General features: G+C 38.8%; 1 protein-coding gene across 5 annotated transcripts in view; it reads right to left on the bottom strand.

Annotated features, from left to right (window-relative positions):
- The window catches only part of LOC120501853 (solute carrier family 12 member 7), a 120,395-nt gene that overhangs the window by 12,958 nt on the left and 90,754 nt on the right, over window positions 1–16,683 (bottom strand). For all 5 annotated transcript variants that reach the window (XM_039708609.1, XM_039708610.1, XM_039708607.1 and 2 more), the window contains 7 exons: window positions 15,459–15,578; window positions 13,667–13,771; window positions 11,415–11,583; window positions 9,168–9,363; window positions 2,672–2,841; window positions 2,393–2,524; window positions 112–219 (listed from right to left, as the gene is read on the bottom strand). In XM_039708609.1, the coding sequence (XP_039564543.1) occupies window positions 112–219; window positions 2,393–2,524; window positions 2,672–2,841; window positions 9,168–9,363; window positions 11,415–11,583; window positions 13,667–13,771; window positions 15,459–15,578 (1,000 nt within the window). The remainder of the gene's footprint in view (window positions 1–111; window positions 220–2,392; window positions 2,525–2,671; window positions 2,842–9,167; window positions 9,364–11,414; window positions 11,584–13,666; window positions 13,772–15,458; window positions 15,579–16,683) is intronic.

Genomic DNA, 16,683 nt, shown 5'->3' with positions numbered 1-16,683 from the left:
ACCGTGCAGTTATGAAAGTTTTTGACTAGTTAGAAACTGATTAGAAGCTACAGCCAGAAGACTGTACTTTCAGATTTTTCAGGGAACATCCTGTCAAGTCAAAGATCCTACCTCCCTTTCTCTTTCATTCTTTGATAGCTGCATCTGTTTTAGCATCTGAGATCGCTGTTCCATCATAAGTGTCTTCTCATATGTGAATGCAGAAATATCATTTTCAAACTGCAAAAGAAATTGGCATTAGTAACACCAGAAGAAAACTACTACTTAGAAGAACAACATTTAGAGAGTGTATTTCTCGTACCTGTGTTCATTTGGTGGATGTATTCATGGCATTAGAGTAATCGTAAGCATATAATTGATCAATCATTTCTGTCCTCATTCTTAAAACCTAATCTTCCAACAGAAATTTCATAGTGTGAACTATCCTACTGTAACAATATTATTGTGATTTTATCTAAAATTTAGATACTTGGAACAGACTTTCCACTATTCTGTTCCAACTAGGCTGCAGAAGTGAAAGTTCAAAGCATTTATGTAAACTGGGTATGCATTGCTGCCACCTGAGCATGTGCGGACACTTGTTTCCTTAAAAACTGTAAATGTTAGGCACAAATAACACATTATCCTTTCATCAGTGAGAAATATTCATAAACAAAACCATTTCTCGCCATAGCAAGAAATTCTGGCACACATTCTCATATTGGCTGAAAATTAAAATACAACATAAAAATCTATAGCAGTCACCTGTAGTGTCACTGACTTGTAACATATCTCTTATCCTTTGGAAGATTCTCAGAATTAAATATTATCCACAGAAGAAAAGAATAAATTGTATTTCTGTAGTGGTTTAACCCCAGCCAGCAACCAAGGCCCATGCAGACTCTTAACTCCCCCACAAGTGGATTTGGGAGAGAATCAGAAGGATAAAAGCTAGAGAACACATGGGTTGAGATAAAGACAATTTAACAGGAAAAGAAAAAATTGTGCACACAAGGAAGCAAAACAAGGAATTAATTCACTGTTTCCCATGGGCAGGTCTCCATCATGCATAACGGTTACTTGAGAAGACAAACAGCATCACTCTAATCATTCCCCCCTTCTTCCCTCTTCTCCCCAACTTATATACTGAGCATGATGTCATATGGTCTGGAATAGCTCTTTGGTCAGTTTGGGACACCTGTCCCAACTGTGTCTCCTCCCAAACTCCCCCAACTTCCTCGCTGGTCTGGCAGTACAAAAAACAGAATATATCTTGGTTCTGTGTAAGCCCTGCTTCACAATGACAACAACATCCTGATATTATCAGCCCTGTGCTCAGCACATACCCAAAACACAGCCCCATACCAGCCACCATGAAGAAAATTAACTCTACCCCAGCTGAAACAAGCACAACTTTCTATACTGTCTTCTGATCAAAATTCAACCAAGGCTGAGCCATTTCCTGGCACTCTGTGTTCTTTTAACTGTACATGCCACACCATTTGAGACTTCCATATTTAGTACTCTAAGCAAAGAACAGTAAATTTTTTCACAAGTAATTTTTTCCCTAAGTAATGAAAACAATTCTTAAAATTGTTTTATGATTAATTAGCATGATAAACCTTTTAATAAGTTCTGGTGATTCTAGAAACTAGTGGTAGTAGAAGTTTTCAACCTGTTTACTCATCTTCATCTCACTTCAGAATGAGTAAAAGTTTTGGTTGGGTTTTATCTTTTTTCCCCATGAGTCTTATTTGGACATTATGCTAGTCACCTTTTAGTGCTGGAAATTACATTCTTAGTTTCCAAAAAAAGTGGACTGAGACAGAGTATAGCTTTTGTCCTTTCTCCTAAACAGTTTATGACCCATATTTTAAAAAAGGAAAAAAGTTACAAAATTCATTTTGTCACTACCTTGACTTGTGAAACTGTAGGTCCTGCTTTCAGTACTGGCTGAGGCTGGAGATACAAAGAGCAACTCGCATTTGAGCCTAGGGATTCCTTATTCCAGAGAGGTATTCTTACAGCAGTTGAGACAAAGACAAGTCCATCCTGTCTCATACCATATGTCTTAGTTTATTAGATTAAGCACATTCAGCCTTCCATTTCACTGCTTGCTAAAAATTCAAGCTTTTCCTTCTGAATGCCCCAGCTCTATGGACTAGTAGTCATAAATAAATTAAGAATTAACACATAAAACATCTCAAACTCTACTTGACAAACCCATTAAACTCACCACCACATACAGCAGCATTGTAACATGGTAAGATAATGATGCTTAACTTCTTGGTTTTTGTGAGACTGTAATTTTTTAATTTCTATATTTGGGCTAATATCTCTTTATTTGAAAAAAGCCAAATCTGTTTTCCCAAGTTTCGTCCCAGTTGCACCTTAAAAATATAGGATAACAAACCATTTCAACAACTTCCACTTGAGCATTTAGTCTAAGGTGGTATAAGAACATCTGAAGATCCTTCTTCATTTGAATGCTATTATCATCCATTTGAGCAACGGTGAAGATACGCATTTTACATTTTCTCCAAACCTACCAAAAAGATACATAATAACAGTTTGTAACACTGTGATTGCTGTTACCATGCATAATTTGAACAAGGTGGAGTGTTTAATTAGACATGTTTAGAACCATTTAGTGCTAGAAAATTAAATCCCAGCCATTTCCTGTTGTCCTTGCCTTGTGCTGTCGAAGGAGAAAAGGCAGCAACATCAGCATACCACCATCATGAACAATCCACCACACATCTATATTTCCTCCAGTAAAGCGTTCTTGATTTGTTGGAAATAAGTCAATGTTTTTAGCCACCAAAAGTGCTTGTTGAGCTGAAGTTGTTTCTCGTACAGTATCTGTAAGGGAAAACAAGACATTTTATCAAGAACTTCTAGCTTTCCTACACAGATTTTGCTTTTGTTTTAAATTCAAAAGATTAAACCCTCCCAGATTCTGCTGAGGCAAAAGAGCAATATCCCAGGTGTCTTGGCGAAAGAGGAATATTCCACATCTTGGTTCCAGCTGGGACAAGGCTAATTGTTGCAATAGCAGAGAGGAGTGTGGCTAGGACCCAGAGGTTACTCTACACTACTTAATGCCATTGCTGAAAGCGCGGGGAGTATCTTCCAAAGAGAAGGGGTTCCTTCTGGTTCAATAAGAATGGAGCTGGTTCTGAGCTGGAGGGAGTGGTTGGGTGGCACCAGTTTCAAGACCGAGGGAGAGGTTGAGGTGGCACGTCAGGTGCAGCTTCATGGTGAGCATTTTTGCATATGCATCATTCTCTCTTTTGTACACTTTTTGCTATTAATATTGTTGCTGTTTCCAGTAAATTGTTCTTAACCTATGATCTTTACCTTTTGTACCTCCAATTCTCCTCTCAAACCAGCCTCTGGGGAAAAGGAAAAGTGAGCAAGCAGCAGCATGATTTGGAGTGTGTCAGTGGGAACACTATATTAGGGACTACAACCCCTAAGCCACAACAATCTTTATTTGGTGTCTGAGGTGAGGCACAATGGATTGAGATAACAACAGACTGTCCAGAGCAGGTTGGACCAAATTTGATCTAGTCATTTTTTGGTTTAGGTATGGAGCCATTGGTTGCAATGTTGCTTGGTCTGTTCAAATGGGAGTGGTTCCTAATCCTGCATATATTCCTGTATGTGCTCCTCATTATATTTTTCAGAGTAGGAAGAGGGATCAGGATTTCTTTGCTGATATACTGAGGGATGTCAGTTTATGACATGATAATATCAAAGACAACAACGATCATTTGGGATATATATTGACTGCTGCTCTCCTACTCTTATCTTGAGTACTACCTTTGCATGTTTACTAACTATACACGCCCTGTGGGGGAAATGGGGGAGGATAATTTTCCCCAGCTTTTCATCCCCTTTTCCTGGCCTTTTACACCCCCTTCAGCCTGTTATATTCACAGAATTCTGAATTCCATTTGGATGTTAAGGAAATCATATTCTTTGTGCTAAGTCTATCAGGTCTCCTCAGTCTACACCACATTTAGAGTGATGGAGTTTTCTTAGGAGTTTGCTCAGAGATCTGTCCCAAGGGTGTATAATCATGAGTAACATGGCAAGTGGGAGAAAATGGGCCAGCTTTTGAAGGATTATTCTGCTCCAGTGGTTTGGAACTTTACTCCTGAACAACTGCAGGACCATGATAAGGTAACAGAATACTTGACAGAAAAATGGTGTAGTAATTCCAGGGAGGTGTGAAGTTTTGCAGCATTCTGGACCTTGGCTACTATTTACTGGACACTCCATAATACTAGACATCAGTCTCAGAGGGAAGAGGAGGAAGGCCGACTGACAGGCACTGTGTCCACTCAAACTGCAGCTGAACCAGAGGAACAGCCTGTGCCAGTAGCAGTCACCCCTATGTAGAAAAAGTAATCAAAGACAAAATCCGTTCGCTTAGTAAAGGATGAAAAGGAAGGAGAGACCTCACAACAGAAGGAACAGACAGGGTCAGAGATAATCACCCAATCCCTATCTTCAGGTGAGCTGTGAGATATGCAAAAAAAATTTCAGCCACCAGTCAGGTGAGCCCCTACTGATTTAGCTGCTCTGATGCTGGGATATTGCTGCCTGTGATACAAAACTAGATGGTAGTGAAGAGATCCCTGACCTGGGATGTCAGCATTGGCAAGGGGATTGGGAAGAAAACAGAAACTCTCAGCCTCCAGAGCCAAGTCCTGTCAAGCATGAAGGAAAGGTATTTTCTCAAGGATGACCTAGTACTGCACCTGTGCAGGTGGAACACCATAGAGAAAGGTATCCAGTACATAGGAGAATTAGCTGGGCTGAACGTAATCTATAAGGATTCAAATAACAAACAGTCCTCTGTAGATGAGGTCCATTGTACACAATCCACATGGGAGAAATTTGTACAGTGTGTGCCATCATTGTATGCCAACTCATTGGGACTAATGTCAATGAAAGGAGGACAAACAATGCTTCAGGCAACTATCTGACTATAACAATATGAAGATCATCTTTTTCCTCCCTAATGACCAATGCCTTGGCTGTCCAAGACTGCAGACAGATTTGAAAAGCTCAAGCAAGTTAGAAAGAAGATATCCCATGCTCTGCCAGTATGGAACAGAGTTGCTGCTATAAGAAAGGAAGGTTGCACTGGAAAAGGATGAAGCTCCAGAACACTTGGAATACATTGATTACATCATCTTGTGGGGCAATGCAGCAGACGTTTTTGAGAAAGGGAAGAAGATAACCCAAATCATCTTGGAGGCCAGTTTTGCCATAAAGCAAAGTAAGATCAAGGGGCGTTCCCAGGAAACTCAAATTTTAAGAATAAAATGGCAACATGGACACCATCTGATTGCCATGGATGTGGTCAACAAAACAGCAGCTACGTTCTCACCAACAAGCAGAATGGAAGCACAGGCTTTTCTAGGCAGTGTGGGTTTTTGGAAGATGCATATTCCAGAACACAGTCAAATCATAAGTTCTCTCTATTATATGACTCAGAAGAAGAATGATTTTAAGTGCAGTCCTGAACAACACAGTCCTGAACAGCAAAAGGCTTTTGAACAAATGAAACAAAAGAATGTTCATGCAGTAGCCCTTGGCAAATCAGGACAGCACAAGATGTGAAAAATACACTCTGTACCGCAGCTGGGGAAATTAGTTCTTCCTGGAGTTTCTGGCAAAAAAAACCCCAGTACCTGGGGAGACTCAAAAATGATTCCTAGGGTTCAGGAATCTAGCATACAAAGGATCTGATGCCTGTTACACCCCTACTGAAAAAGGGCTACTGGCATTATAACTGCATATTATAGAGGTTCAAGCATCTTCAGAAGTGATTAGCACCAAAGCACAGCTCCTCCTGGCATCCCAACTGCCAGAGCTGGGCTGAATGTTCAAAGGGAAAATCCCTTCCACACATAATGCCACTGATGTTATGTGAAGTAAATGGGTCATGCTGATCACACAGTGATTTTGAACAGGAAACCCTGATTACACAGGCATCTTGGAAGTCATAACAAACCAGACCAAAAGACAAAATTTTGTACTAAAATCAGAAGAGGAAAAGGTGACACATGCTGAGGAGGCCCCACCATATAATCAGCTACCTGAAAAAGAAGAGTGTTATGATGTGTTTACTGATAGTTCCTGTCATATTGTAGGGATACAAGGAAAATGGAAGGCTGCTGTATGGACTCCTATGTGGTGAGGGACAAGGTGGATCAAATCAGGTTGCGGAGCTAAATGGCATCCAGCTGGCTTTAAGTATCACTGAACAAAAGACATGGTCAATGCTCTAGCTGTACACTGATTCATGTATGGTAGTCAGTGTTCTGTGGGGATGGCTACAACTACTGAAAAAGACCTATTGGCAGCACAGAGGTAAAGCCACCTGGGCTGCTGAATTGTGGCAAGACATTGCTGCTTGGGTAGAGAAGTTGGCTGTAAAAGCATGCCATGTAGATGCCCACGTACTCAAAAGTCAGGCTATTGAAGAACATTGCAACAATGGACAGGTGCATTGGGCAGCCAAGAATGAAGTCTCTCAGGTGGTAACATAGGCTGAATTATTTCTGACTCGGTGGGCCAATGATATCTTAGGTCATCGGAAATGAGATGCAACATACCAATGGGCTTGTGATGGAGAAGTGGACTTAACCATGGACAGTGAGCATGGACTACAACAGATACACTGGTTTTGAGCTCCTGATCCAGCTTGCAACCAGTTCTCCTGCTCTGGAAAACACTTAAAACCTGCAGTCGTGGACTAAGTGGACTCAAGAGACATCTTGGAGCAATGGATATCGACTGTGGAAATGATACTTGGTTTTTTTTAATATATATACACACACATTCATATACATACATACATAAATATACACATACACACACACACACACATATATATATATATATATATATATAGGAAGGGGTAGGATCTGGGATCTGGGCATGACATAAATGGTATAAAATATGGGGTGGATAATGTTTTGCTTCTGGCCAAGATAACGGTTAATTTTTGAAACAGCCAGGCATGGATAGGACCAGAGGTTATTCTATACCATCTCAGGTCATTGCCAGGGGCAGGGCTAAGGCAGTCTCTCCCAAGGAGAAAGGGTTTCTTCTGATAGAATAAGCATGGGCACGGTTCAAAGCCAGAAGGAATGGCCCAGTGGCACCAGTTCTGAGCCAGAGGGAGTGGTTGGAGTGGCATGGCTGTGGTTGGGTCAAGCTCTGTGGTGGACATTTTTGCATGCGAATCACTCTCTTTTGTATACTTTCTGTTATTAACACTGTTGCTTACTGCTCATTTTCTTATCTCACTGTTGTTTCCAGTAAATTGTTCTTATTTCAATATGTGATCTTTCCCTTTTGTGCCTCCAATTTCTCTCTCCAACTCAGCCCAAGGGGGGTGAGGGAAGACAAAGCGGGGCAAGCAGCAGTGTGATTTGGAAAGTCTCACAGGGAGCACTAAATTGCCAAGCAACATTCCTAAACCATGTGTCATGGTTTGGCCTGGAAGTGTGTTTCTGGAAAAATCTAGGTCAAACCAATCAGTGGCCAGATTTGAAATTGGCATCTGGTATGGCCACTGAGGTTTGGATATGCCTCTGAGAACACACAGGGGTTAAAAGCAGGAGATTCTCGGAGAACTCCCTCTTTGGAATCTGCGTTGGGTGAGTGGAGTCTGAACCTCTCCCCTGCCCAGCTTCGTCTGGGCAGGGGAGGGGGAGGCCATGCGGCCTGAGGGGAGGAGGCCAGAGCCCCCGAAAGGTGCAGGGGTGGAGGAGACTGTGCAGGGCTGGAAGAGACCTGGGATGTCTGGGCAGCCCCCCCGCCCCCCCGGAGAGAGTGATAGAGACTGTGCTGGGAGCACAGCCAGCCAGAAGCTGGGGGATGCGGTGAGAGAAGGTACCCGGCAGCTGTGGGAGTCCTGGGCAGAAAGAGGCGAAGATTTTAACCCCTTGGTAGAATAATGGAAATAATGATCCTCCTGAATCAGAATGAGGAGAGAGAGATGAGAGATGAAATAGGCAAGCGTGAAGAAAGCTGGAAGAGGTGAGAAGAATCCTAGGTGGGAAGAGATGATGGAGTGGCCTTGAGCTGGACTCTTTCTTGTATGGCCATGGACAGACCCGTGTTTTTTCCCTGTGACCCAGAGACTGTATTTAGGGGGAGGCAACACCCGGGAGTCAAGAGTGAAGCAGCGGCGTGAACAGAGACGGCTGAGGAGGGTGTGGGATGCCCTCTGTCTCCATGGGGAGGAAGATCTCTGTTCATGAGGCCCCTCGGCCCCAGGGGGTGAAATTTGGGGGGGACTGGTGTCCCAAAGTTGAGAGGTGAAGCAGTTGTGAGAACAGAGATGGGTGAGAAGGGTGTGAGATGCCCTCTGTCTTCAGAGAGGGTTTGAGATCTCTGTTCACGAGGGCCCTCGGCCCCAGGGGGTGAAATTTGGCGGGGACTGGTGTCCCGAAGTTGAGAGACTGCTGCTTCTGGAACTGGGTGGAGCATCTTCAAACAGGGAACCCTAAAAGCAGTCCTGGCCCATGTCCAGTGGTGAGAGCACTGGACATGGGGCGGGGGGAGAAGTCATGAGAAGTCAATGTTCTCTGGGTAGGGCCATGAGTGACACAAAAACACAGGAGGTTTCAATTGTGCTTCTGGGGGAAGCCTATGATGCAAGGGAGGACTCCTCTCTCCCTGATGGATTTGAGGGTTGATTATTTGAGGGGTGGTGAATCAGTGGAGAAAAGGGAGGGGGGAGGAGGAACGTATTTGGAGGGTTTTAGTTTCTTAGCTTTGTGTGTGTGTTCCTTTTTAGATATTGTAATTAATAAAGTATTGTGGTTTTCCCTCCATCCCCGAGTGGGAGCCTGCTTTGTTCTGTTTCCGGGTCACATCTCACAGTAACCATTTTGGAAATACACCTTTCATGGGGCCCTGGCACTGTGCCAGGGTCAAACCATGACACCATGACATTGATTTTAGTGATCAGGCTGCTTAGAAGAAGAAAAAGCAAACCTGTGGTTGAAGAGGGCTGAGAAAACCCACTACAGATTAAATCAGATACAGATTCAATTGTCCACCAGATGTTCAGTAGCACATTTCCTCCACACAGCAAATACATTAGTCACACAGTTGAATTACAAATGCAAATGAGAAAGTCAATAAACACATACCAACAAAATTTTTCCATGAGAAACGATTTTCTGTCTGCTTCCACGACTGTGGCCATGCCATCAGGACTGTGTTGTGCTTCATCCCTCCTAGACCAGCTGACTGAATCAAATAGGATATTCCATCTCTCAAGTTAGGAGATACCACAATCTGGCAAAATCCTTTTGTCTTTTCTACACCCATTAAGGCCTTAACATTCTGCAATAGGAAAATTACACATAAGGAAATACAAACCATCAACACTGACAATTAACATCAGAAGGAGTAACAGCATTAAATAATAGCAAAGCTTTAACAACAATTTATTACCAACATGAAGAAATCACTAATTCCAAAAGAGTGAACGTGATTCTATAAAAACTAGAGCCCAAATTGCATCGACCCCAAAAGACACCACACACAGTTTTTCCATTATTTTAATTATTCAGCCTTTTACTTCCAAAGAAGAATGAATAAGACATGAGTAAAAACACATATATAAAGCTAAAGGAAGTAACACTGCTTCAGGTAAAGTCAAAACCAGTGACTGACAAAGCAACATATGGTTGGAACGATCAGTCATTTCTTTTGGAATTGGAAGAGTTTGGAAGTGTGATGCCACTTACTTAAAAATAAGAGTCTACCGAAGTTCCTTAAATACCTTTGACATTAAGAGGCTGATTATTTATCAGCTCCCAACATGGAAAAACAGATGTGCAGGAGAAAATTGGAAGCACTGTCCAATTAATGACAAGATAAACTGACCAGATTAAGTATCCCACACCCCTTTAATTTCAGAATAGCTCTCCTGTATTTAAATACTGACAAACATGAAGACACATAACCAGGTAATTTAAAAGAAGCATTCAAACCAGTATCAGGCTTGACCAGGGAACATGAGCTTTGGCAATTATTATTTTTTGATTAAATAACTTTAAAATCCCCCATCATCATCAGTGACTTGTGGGAGAGATCAACATGTTTCAGAAGGAAGAACTAATACATAAATATTTTGAATTTTACAAAAAACCAAAATTTGTCAGAAATAGAAACCACTGTGGATAAGCCTGAATTGCAATAGGAAGAAAAAGGAAAACTGTGAGGAAATGGGCAGTTAGTTATGTTAGCTAGTCCATTTCAAGATTTTAAATACTTGTCTATGTAAGAGATACCAGGTCTGAAAAAATCACACGGGTTTTTACACAGTTTCAAAGGCTACTTGGATCAAAATAGTAGCCATATCAACTGGTACTCTTTTGAACAACACTGCAGAAATTAACTAATATGGAAAATATAATGGCAATCAAAACCAGCTTTTGGATATTTCAATAAAGTACAGGAAACATGATACTTCCTCCAAATGTTTCCCTACTTATAAAGATAGGAGTAGGAGAGCTTGCATAGGCAAGTAAATACAACTATTATTATTATTAAAGAAATTGAATTGAAACCAAATTTACTTGTATTTGTAGGTATAGTTGGAAAAATTTTAAATTATATGACAACTTAATTTTTCTTTTCCTACCTATCCTACTTTTTCTGGAGATATGGTATAAATAGAAAAATAAAATAAAGGATCCCAAGAAGGATCCTGTTCACAGTTTTCTGGCAAAGAGTACTCCTAATCCTAATTCTCATATGTATTTCTGGAAGGATGTAGAAAATCACATCATGAGGATGATATTATGCCAAACATTTGCATTTGTTAGTTAAATGTTAAATTTTTTGTCAAATATATGCTGTTTTCTTTATAAGGCAATTTGTTAAAGCTTGCCGAGTTTTGGTGTGGTTTTTTTTTCCTTTGTGGGTTTTTTTTGCTTGCATTTTGTTTTTTGTTGGGTTTTTTTGTTGGGTTTTTTTGTTTTGTTTTGTTTTTTTTTGTTTTTTTTTGTTGTTGTTGTTGTTTGGGGGGGTTGTGGGGGGGGTTTGGTTTCTTGGTTTGTTTTTTCTTTTGTTTGTTTTTTTGGGGGGGGGGGGGTTAATTTTTTTTTTTTAATATAATTTCATTGTAAGCCCAGGACTCTCAATAGGAAAGAAAAAGCTAGAAAGTATCAGTGTTGCGTCATCCTCTTAAAAAAAATTTATAGAACGTTTTGCTACATACACCAATCCATTCTTTTTATATAATCACTGATTGTACTGAAAGCAAAAGTAGATGTTTTATTCAACATTTTATAACAGTCTGTTCTCATTAAATATATGAGCTATCCAGATTCAACATTTAAATACTAATGTAAATTACAAGTATTTGCAAGCTCTCTTTTACATACCTCTTCAGCTTTCTGAGTTTCCATACATTTATCTAAATAGATTCCCTGAAGCACTGAACCCACAATAGTCAGTCCTTTACCAGCCTTCAACTGAGAGGTAAAAGAAAGCAATCTAGGGTGTTTGACTGACTGCTCATTATCCAAGTTTAACAAGACCAGAAGTTGAGGTCTGCCAAACAAAGGGAAAAGAAGTTTAGTGCACACACACATATTCATTAGAAAGAACTGGAAAATTAAAATGAAGAATTAATAAAATGCAGATTAATTGCTTAATTCAATGGAAAACAGCCAACTCCTAAGTAAGTAAGCCATAATTTGCAATTACATACAACAGTTCAGGTACGGAATACATAAATAGTCACAATGTCATTTTGAAAAGCTCCCTTAAACACCAGTTTCCCCTAGAAAATTATAAAATCACTCTTCCAATGTCATCTGGTGCAACCTGCTGCTTGAAATGACTAAACACTGGACATTGTTTACTGCTGCATTCAGTTAGATTTGGAAAACCACTAGAAACAAACCTCTGGGTCACCTCTTCAGTACTTAATTATTTTATCATGTTCTCTTATTCTCCTATCCTAGTCTGCTGTAAGAAATCTGACTCCATCTTCTTAGTAACCTTCTTTTAGGTTTTGCATGTTTATAAGTTAGTTATTACAATTTTTAGGCTCCCCTTCAGCCTCCTCCAAGCTGAATAAGCATAGCCCCTCAGCCCCTCCCCACAGGAGAGATGCCCCTGTGCTCCAACCATCATCTGCGGTCGTATCTACTCGAGTTTGTCATTCCTACATCATGGTATATAAACATGGAAGAAATATTCTAAATGTATTCTGATGAGTGCTAAACAAAAATAAATATCTCCCAATATACTTACTTCTCAATGTACTATTTGTCCTCCTGTCCAGCATGCCATTGCCAAGACACACTGCTGGATTACTAGCTAATGGGAACCACAGATCCTTTTTACCAAAGCAGCTTCCTGGTCTTGTATCACTGCTCTGAATATGCCTGTACCAGGCACAGGCATATTCAGGTAAGGATAGAAGGATAACTTGCAGTTATCCTTCTGGATTTTCACAATGTTCTCAAATGACCTGCGTAGGTCCTTACAAAAGGACAGTCTATCCCTTAATCACACCAAGAGTACCCAAAATTCAGTTTCTACTGCATACTAGATAAGGATGCACTCTTATTTCCTTTAATCAATACTTAATGTACTTACTTTTCCCAAATCAACATTTTATATTTTTCCTGTCATTGCTACAATTTCAAAAGACTGATGACAAGTTGGATCATACTTCCTACCTCAAAATTAGCATAGTTTAAGATGTAACAAGATCATTCAGTTCTAGCAAATATATTGACACAATAAGAATATAGCTCATTTGGAACTGAAGCAGTCAAATATTTAACAGGATTGTCAACGCTACATTACATTGGTATCTCTGAGATGCCAAGTTCATCAGCCCCAGGAAAAATGGTAAAGTAATGCCATTCTACTGAAGGACAACAGAACACTGCTTGTGCATGCATCCTGTGATACTATCACTGAGTAGTGACTAGAATGAAAGTATCACACTACATTAATCAGAAGTGACAGTGTGCAAACATCCTTCATTTTTAAATGTTAAGTAACTTTTAAAGTTGGCTTTGAGGAAAATTAAATTTAACAAGTAAAAAAAAAATACTGCAAAAATAGTAGTGGACATCTAACTCCATTACAGTAAAATGTGAGATTTTCTTTTAATGGCATTTAAGCAATTTAGAAAGTGCTACTATTGAATGAAGCCATATAAAAAGACTACCACAAAAAAGAATTTAAATAAAAAAGGGCCCTCTCTAGATTTGTACAATGTATTTCAGAGGGAACATATACACAAACAAAAAAAAAAGCACTTATGGAATTGCAGTGTTTCTTCTGTAGACACAGTGAGATTCAAGGGTAACTTTCTTTGAATCTGAAAAATCTATAAATAATAAAGCATTACAATTCTTTTGCACTTTTGAAAACCATGTCAACATTATATGGATTTAAGTTCAAGTTAGTTTGCCACAAAGCTGATGACCACAAGTCACATGTCATTTCAGTAAAATAGTAGTATTGCAATGACATCATTGCCATGCCCAAGTTAAAACATTATTTTAAAGGTCAATCTCACTTTATCTCTACTTCACTGCTTTACCAGCAGTATTCCAATATATTTCTGTATTTCAAGAATTAAGTGACTCCAGAAAACATAGGACTCTACCTCCAGTTCTTGGTGTGAGGAGGACCATCTTCAACACGAAGCAAAGCATAGCGAGCTGCATTAAGAGACAGTCCTCGGATTCCATCGCCCCATTCTTTTTCCGCTCTTCAGGATACAAAAGAGATTCAATTAACAGGGTCCCATTTATTTATACAAATCAAATACTTTTTCTCATGTGGGGGATAATGGATGTAAAAAATTATCACTTTTTTTTTGCATGAATGTATGGAAAAACCTTGTCTTGTAGACTTAAATCAAGGTTGAAGACTAACTAAGGTGAAGCAGTTCCAGACCTCTTCAAGGTAATTTTTTCCATATTTGTAAATATTTACTATGGTCTATTTTATTCATACTTCAGAAGTATTTTTGTAATCATGAGAGCTACTTAAGTTGCTTTTAGCACTAGAATAAATAAGAGAAGGATACTTAAAAGAAATTATTGTAAAGCAGCAAAATTAGTAAGTGAAACTTGACTTCACATAGATTAGTATAACCTATTTTGCCCTCAACACCACCACTTATAGCCTTCTCCACTTTCTTTCCTTCCCAGCTTCTCTCCCAAAAAGCCTAAAGCTCCATCCATTTTCCTGACCATTTTCAGTTTCCCTACATTTTCCAGTCCTTTTAATTCCAATATAGAATATTGATGATTGAAAGTGGTCAGGAGAATAGATTCTATAATGGCAAGGGGTCCATCTCCCTTGCCCATCCTCCCTCCCTCTGATTTTCACTCATGAATTTTCTCTGAACTAAGTTACCTCTAGTAAAGCATCTCCTTCAACAAGGTAAATGTCCTGGCATGTGCCAACATTTGTGGAACTTATATATAAATTTGGAATTATGCATAATTTTATGTATGAACCTACATATATATATATATATATATATATATACACACACACATGCATGCAGAACTGTTACCATCTGATCTGACTTCCTCACTAAAATCAGGAAATCAATTTCCTTATCATTAGCCCAGTAAATGGAGATGTTATAATCCAGGAAAGCATCTCATCTGGAAATGGAGATATTAAAAGATGGAGGATCCACAGGGTGGAACAGTTTATACCAGCTGATCCACTTAAGAGCTGTGCTTAATCACTCATCAAAACAGTGGCCTAGCTTCAATTTCCTGCTCCAAGATATTAGTATTTTCTTTCAGCATAGGGTATCTATCCTTAGGAAGGGACAGCGTGCACCTTTACTGATCATAATTACCTGTAGTGTTTCTATATGTTGTTTAGTTGGGGTCTTGGCTGGGGTTGGGTTTTTTTTGGAGTTTTTTATGAACACAGCATGCACTTTAAGACTCATAGTTGCTCAGCATGTACTACAGGTGTGACTGTCTCTTGACAAATGCATACAGTGCAAAGTATGGTGCAATTTAAAGATTAATTCTAGAAAGTAATCAAATCCACACACACAAAAATGTGAGTTTGAGCTTCTGCACAAGGTAATAATAATTTACAGTTTTTTAATAGCTGCTACATGATATTTAAAGGTAAAGTTTCTGAAGTACCAAAAGTTTACACCATCATCTCTTCTCCAGAGAGAGTTTCCCAGACTTACTTTTTCTTATTTCTGTTAGTTCTTGCTGATGAAAACTATGTAACAGATCTTCCAGAGAAATTCAAATCAGAAAACTTACAACCCTTAACCAAGATTGGATCTTACCTTGTTTCAAAGAATACTCTGAGCTTTGTTACTTCAATTGTATCTATTTTATAGAAAAGAGCTTTTTGCTGAATGGTAAAGATATTAAATACAGAATAAATAAGATATATGGTCTTACCCTCTATATTCTATGTATTTGTATATACATCCTGCGATTAGCATGGCAATCAAAGCATAGTACCAAGAGCAAATGAACATCAAGGCAAGACATAAACTCATCCCCAGGAATGAAAGAGTCCTAAAAGAAACCATTTTTTCCATTTTTTTAAATAGGCATGCAAATGTTCTACAAAGTTAATTTCTTATTTAATTTCTAGAAAGGCCTTTCACCTTCAAAGGCTATTTTTCAACTATTATTAAAAAAAATACATTGTCCCAATTTTAGCTTATATGAAAAAATTGCATTCAGAACCTTTGTGTGACATAAATAATGCATCTAAATTAGATAAAACAATAGATTTTCTACATTTGTAGTATATACAGTATTGAAACTTCAGTACCTCCAAGTCAGCTGAGTTTCAAAACACATTATCACATAGTACTGTTGATTTGAATTTAAGCTAAAAAATTCAAACAGTAAAAAACAACTTTGTTACTTCCAGCAAAAATAGTTGATTAGTTTAAATTCAATTTGACTCATCAGTTCTGTTCTTCACTTCTGTTGTGGTCTGTCTCTTGGCCAATAACACAAGTCAATAGAATTCAGAAAACAATCTTCTAAATGTTACAAAGAAGAATGAATGTAAGCTGAAAAAATTACAAAAAGCATTTCCAAACTTAAGTCTATATGCCTTGTTTGCCCACATTTATCAAATTTAGATAAATCATCTCAAAATGGACAGTTTTGTGTATACTTTTGATCATATACAACCTCCCAAATTAGTTTTCACCCAATTTCCAAATTAGAGCTAACTTTGACTATATTGATGGGGTGTAAATATAATTAACTTTGGTTTGGTACCTCTAGTTTGGTATAGTGCACTGAGTTCAATTTTAAACTAAGGGAATCCTTTCTACAAGTTCTGACGACATCAGTCTTGTAGTTTGTATAAAAGAACAACAGCTGCTACTCTTTCATGCCTCAATAAATCTAATACTCTTACTTTCACTCAGAAAAGAAAATGTCATCCCAATTCTTGCTGAACATTCCAACACCTGCTTTGGCTAGAAGTACACACAGTGAGTCAGCTGCTCACTGATGTCTCTAAGAAAAATATAAAAATGAATTGTTGCCAAATGTATATATTTGGATGGTTAGTTGTCAAATTAGTACGTAACTACAGGGCAGATTCAACAAGTTTTTTCAAAGCTAAAACTGCAACATTTTGTTTTCGCTCAACTCT

Source organism: Passer montanus, unplaced genomic scaffold (assembly GCF_014805655.1).
Source record: "Passer montanus isolate IOZ18808 unplaced genomic scaffold, ASM1480565v1 scaffold208, whole genome shotgun sequence".
Lineage (NCBI taxonomy): Eukaryota > Metazoa > Chordata > Aves > Passeriformes > Passeridae > Passer > Passer montanus.
This window is presented reverse-complemented; position numbering and strand designations above follow the sequence as displayed.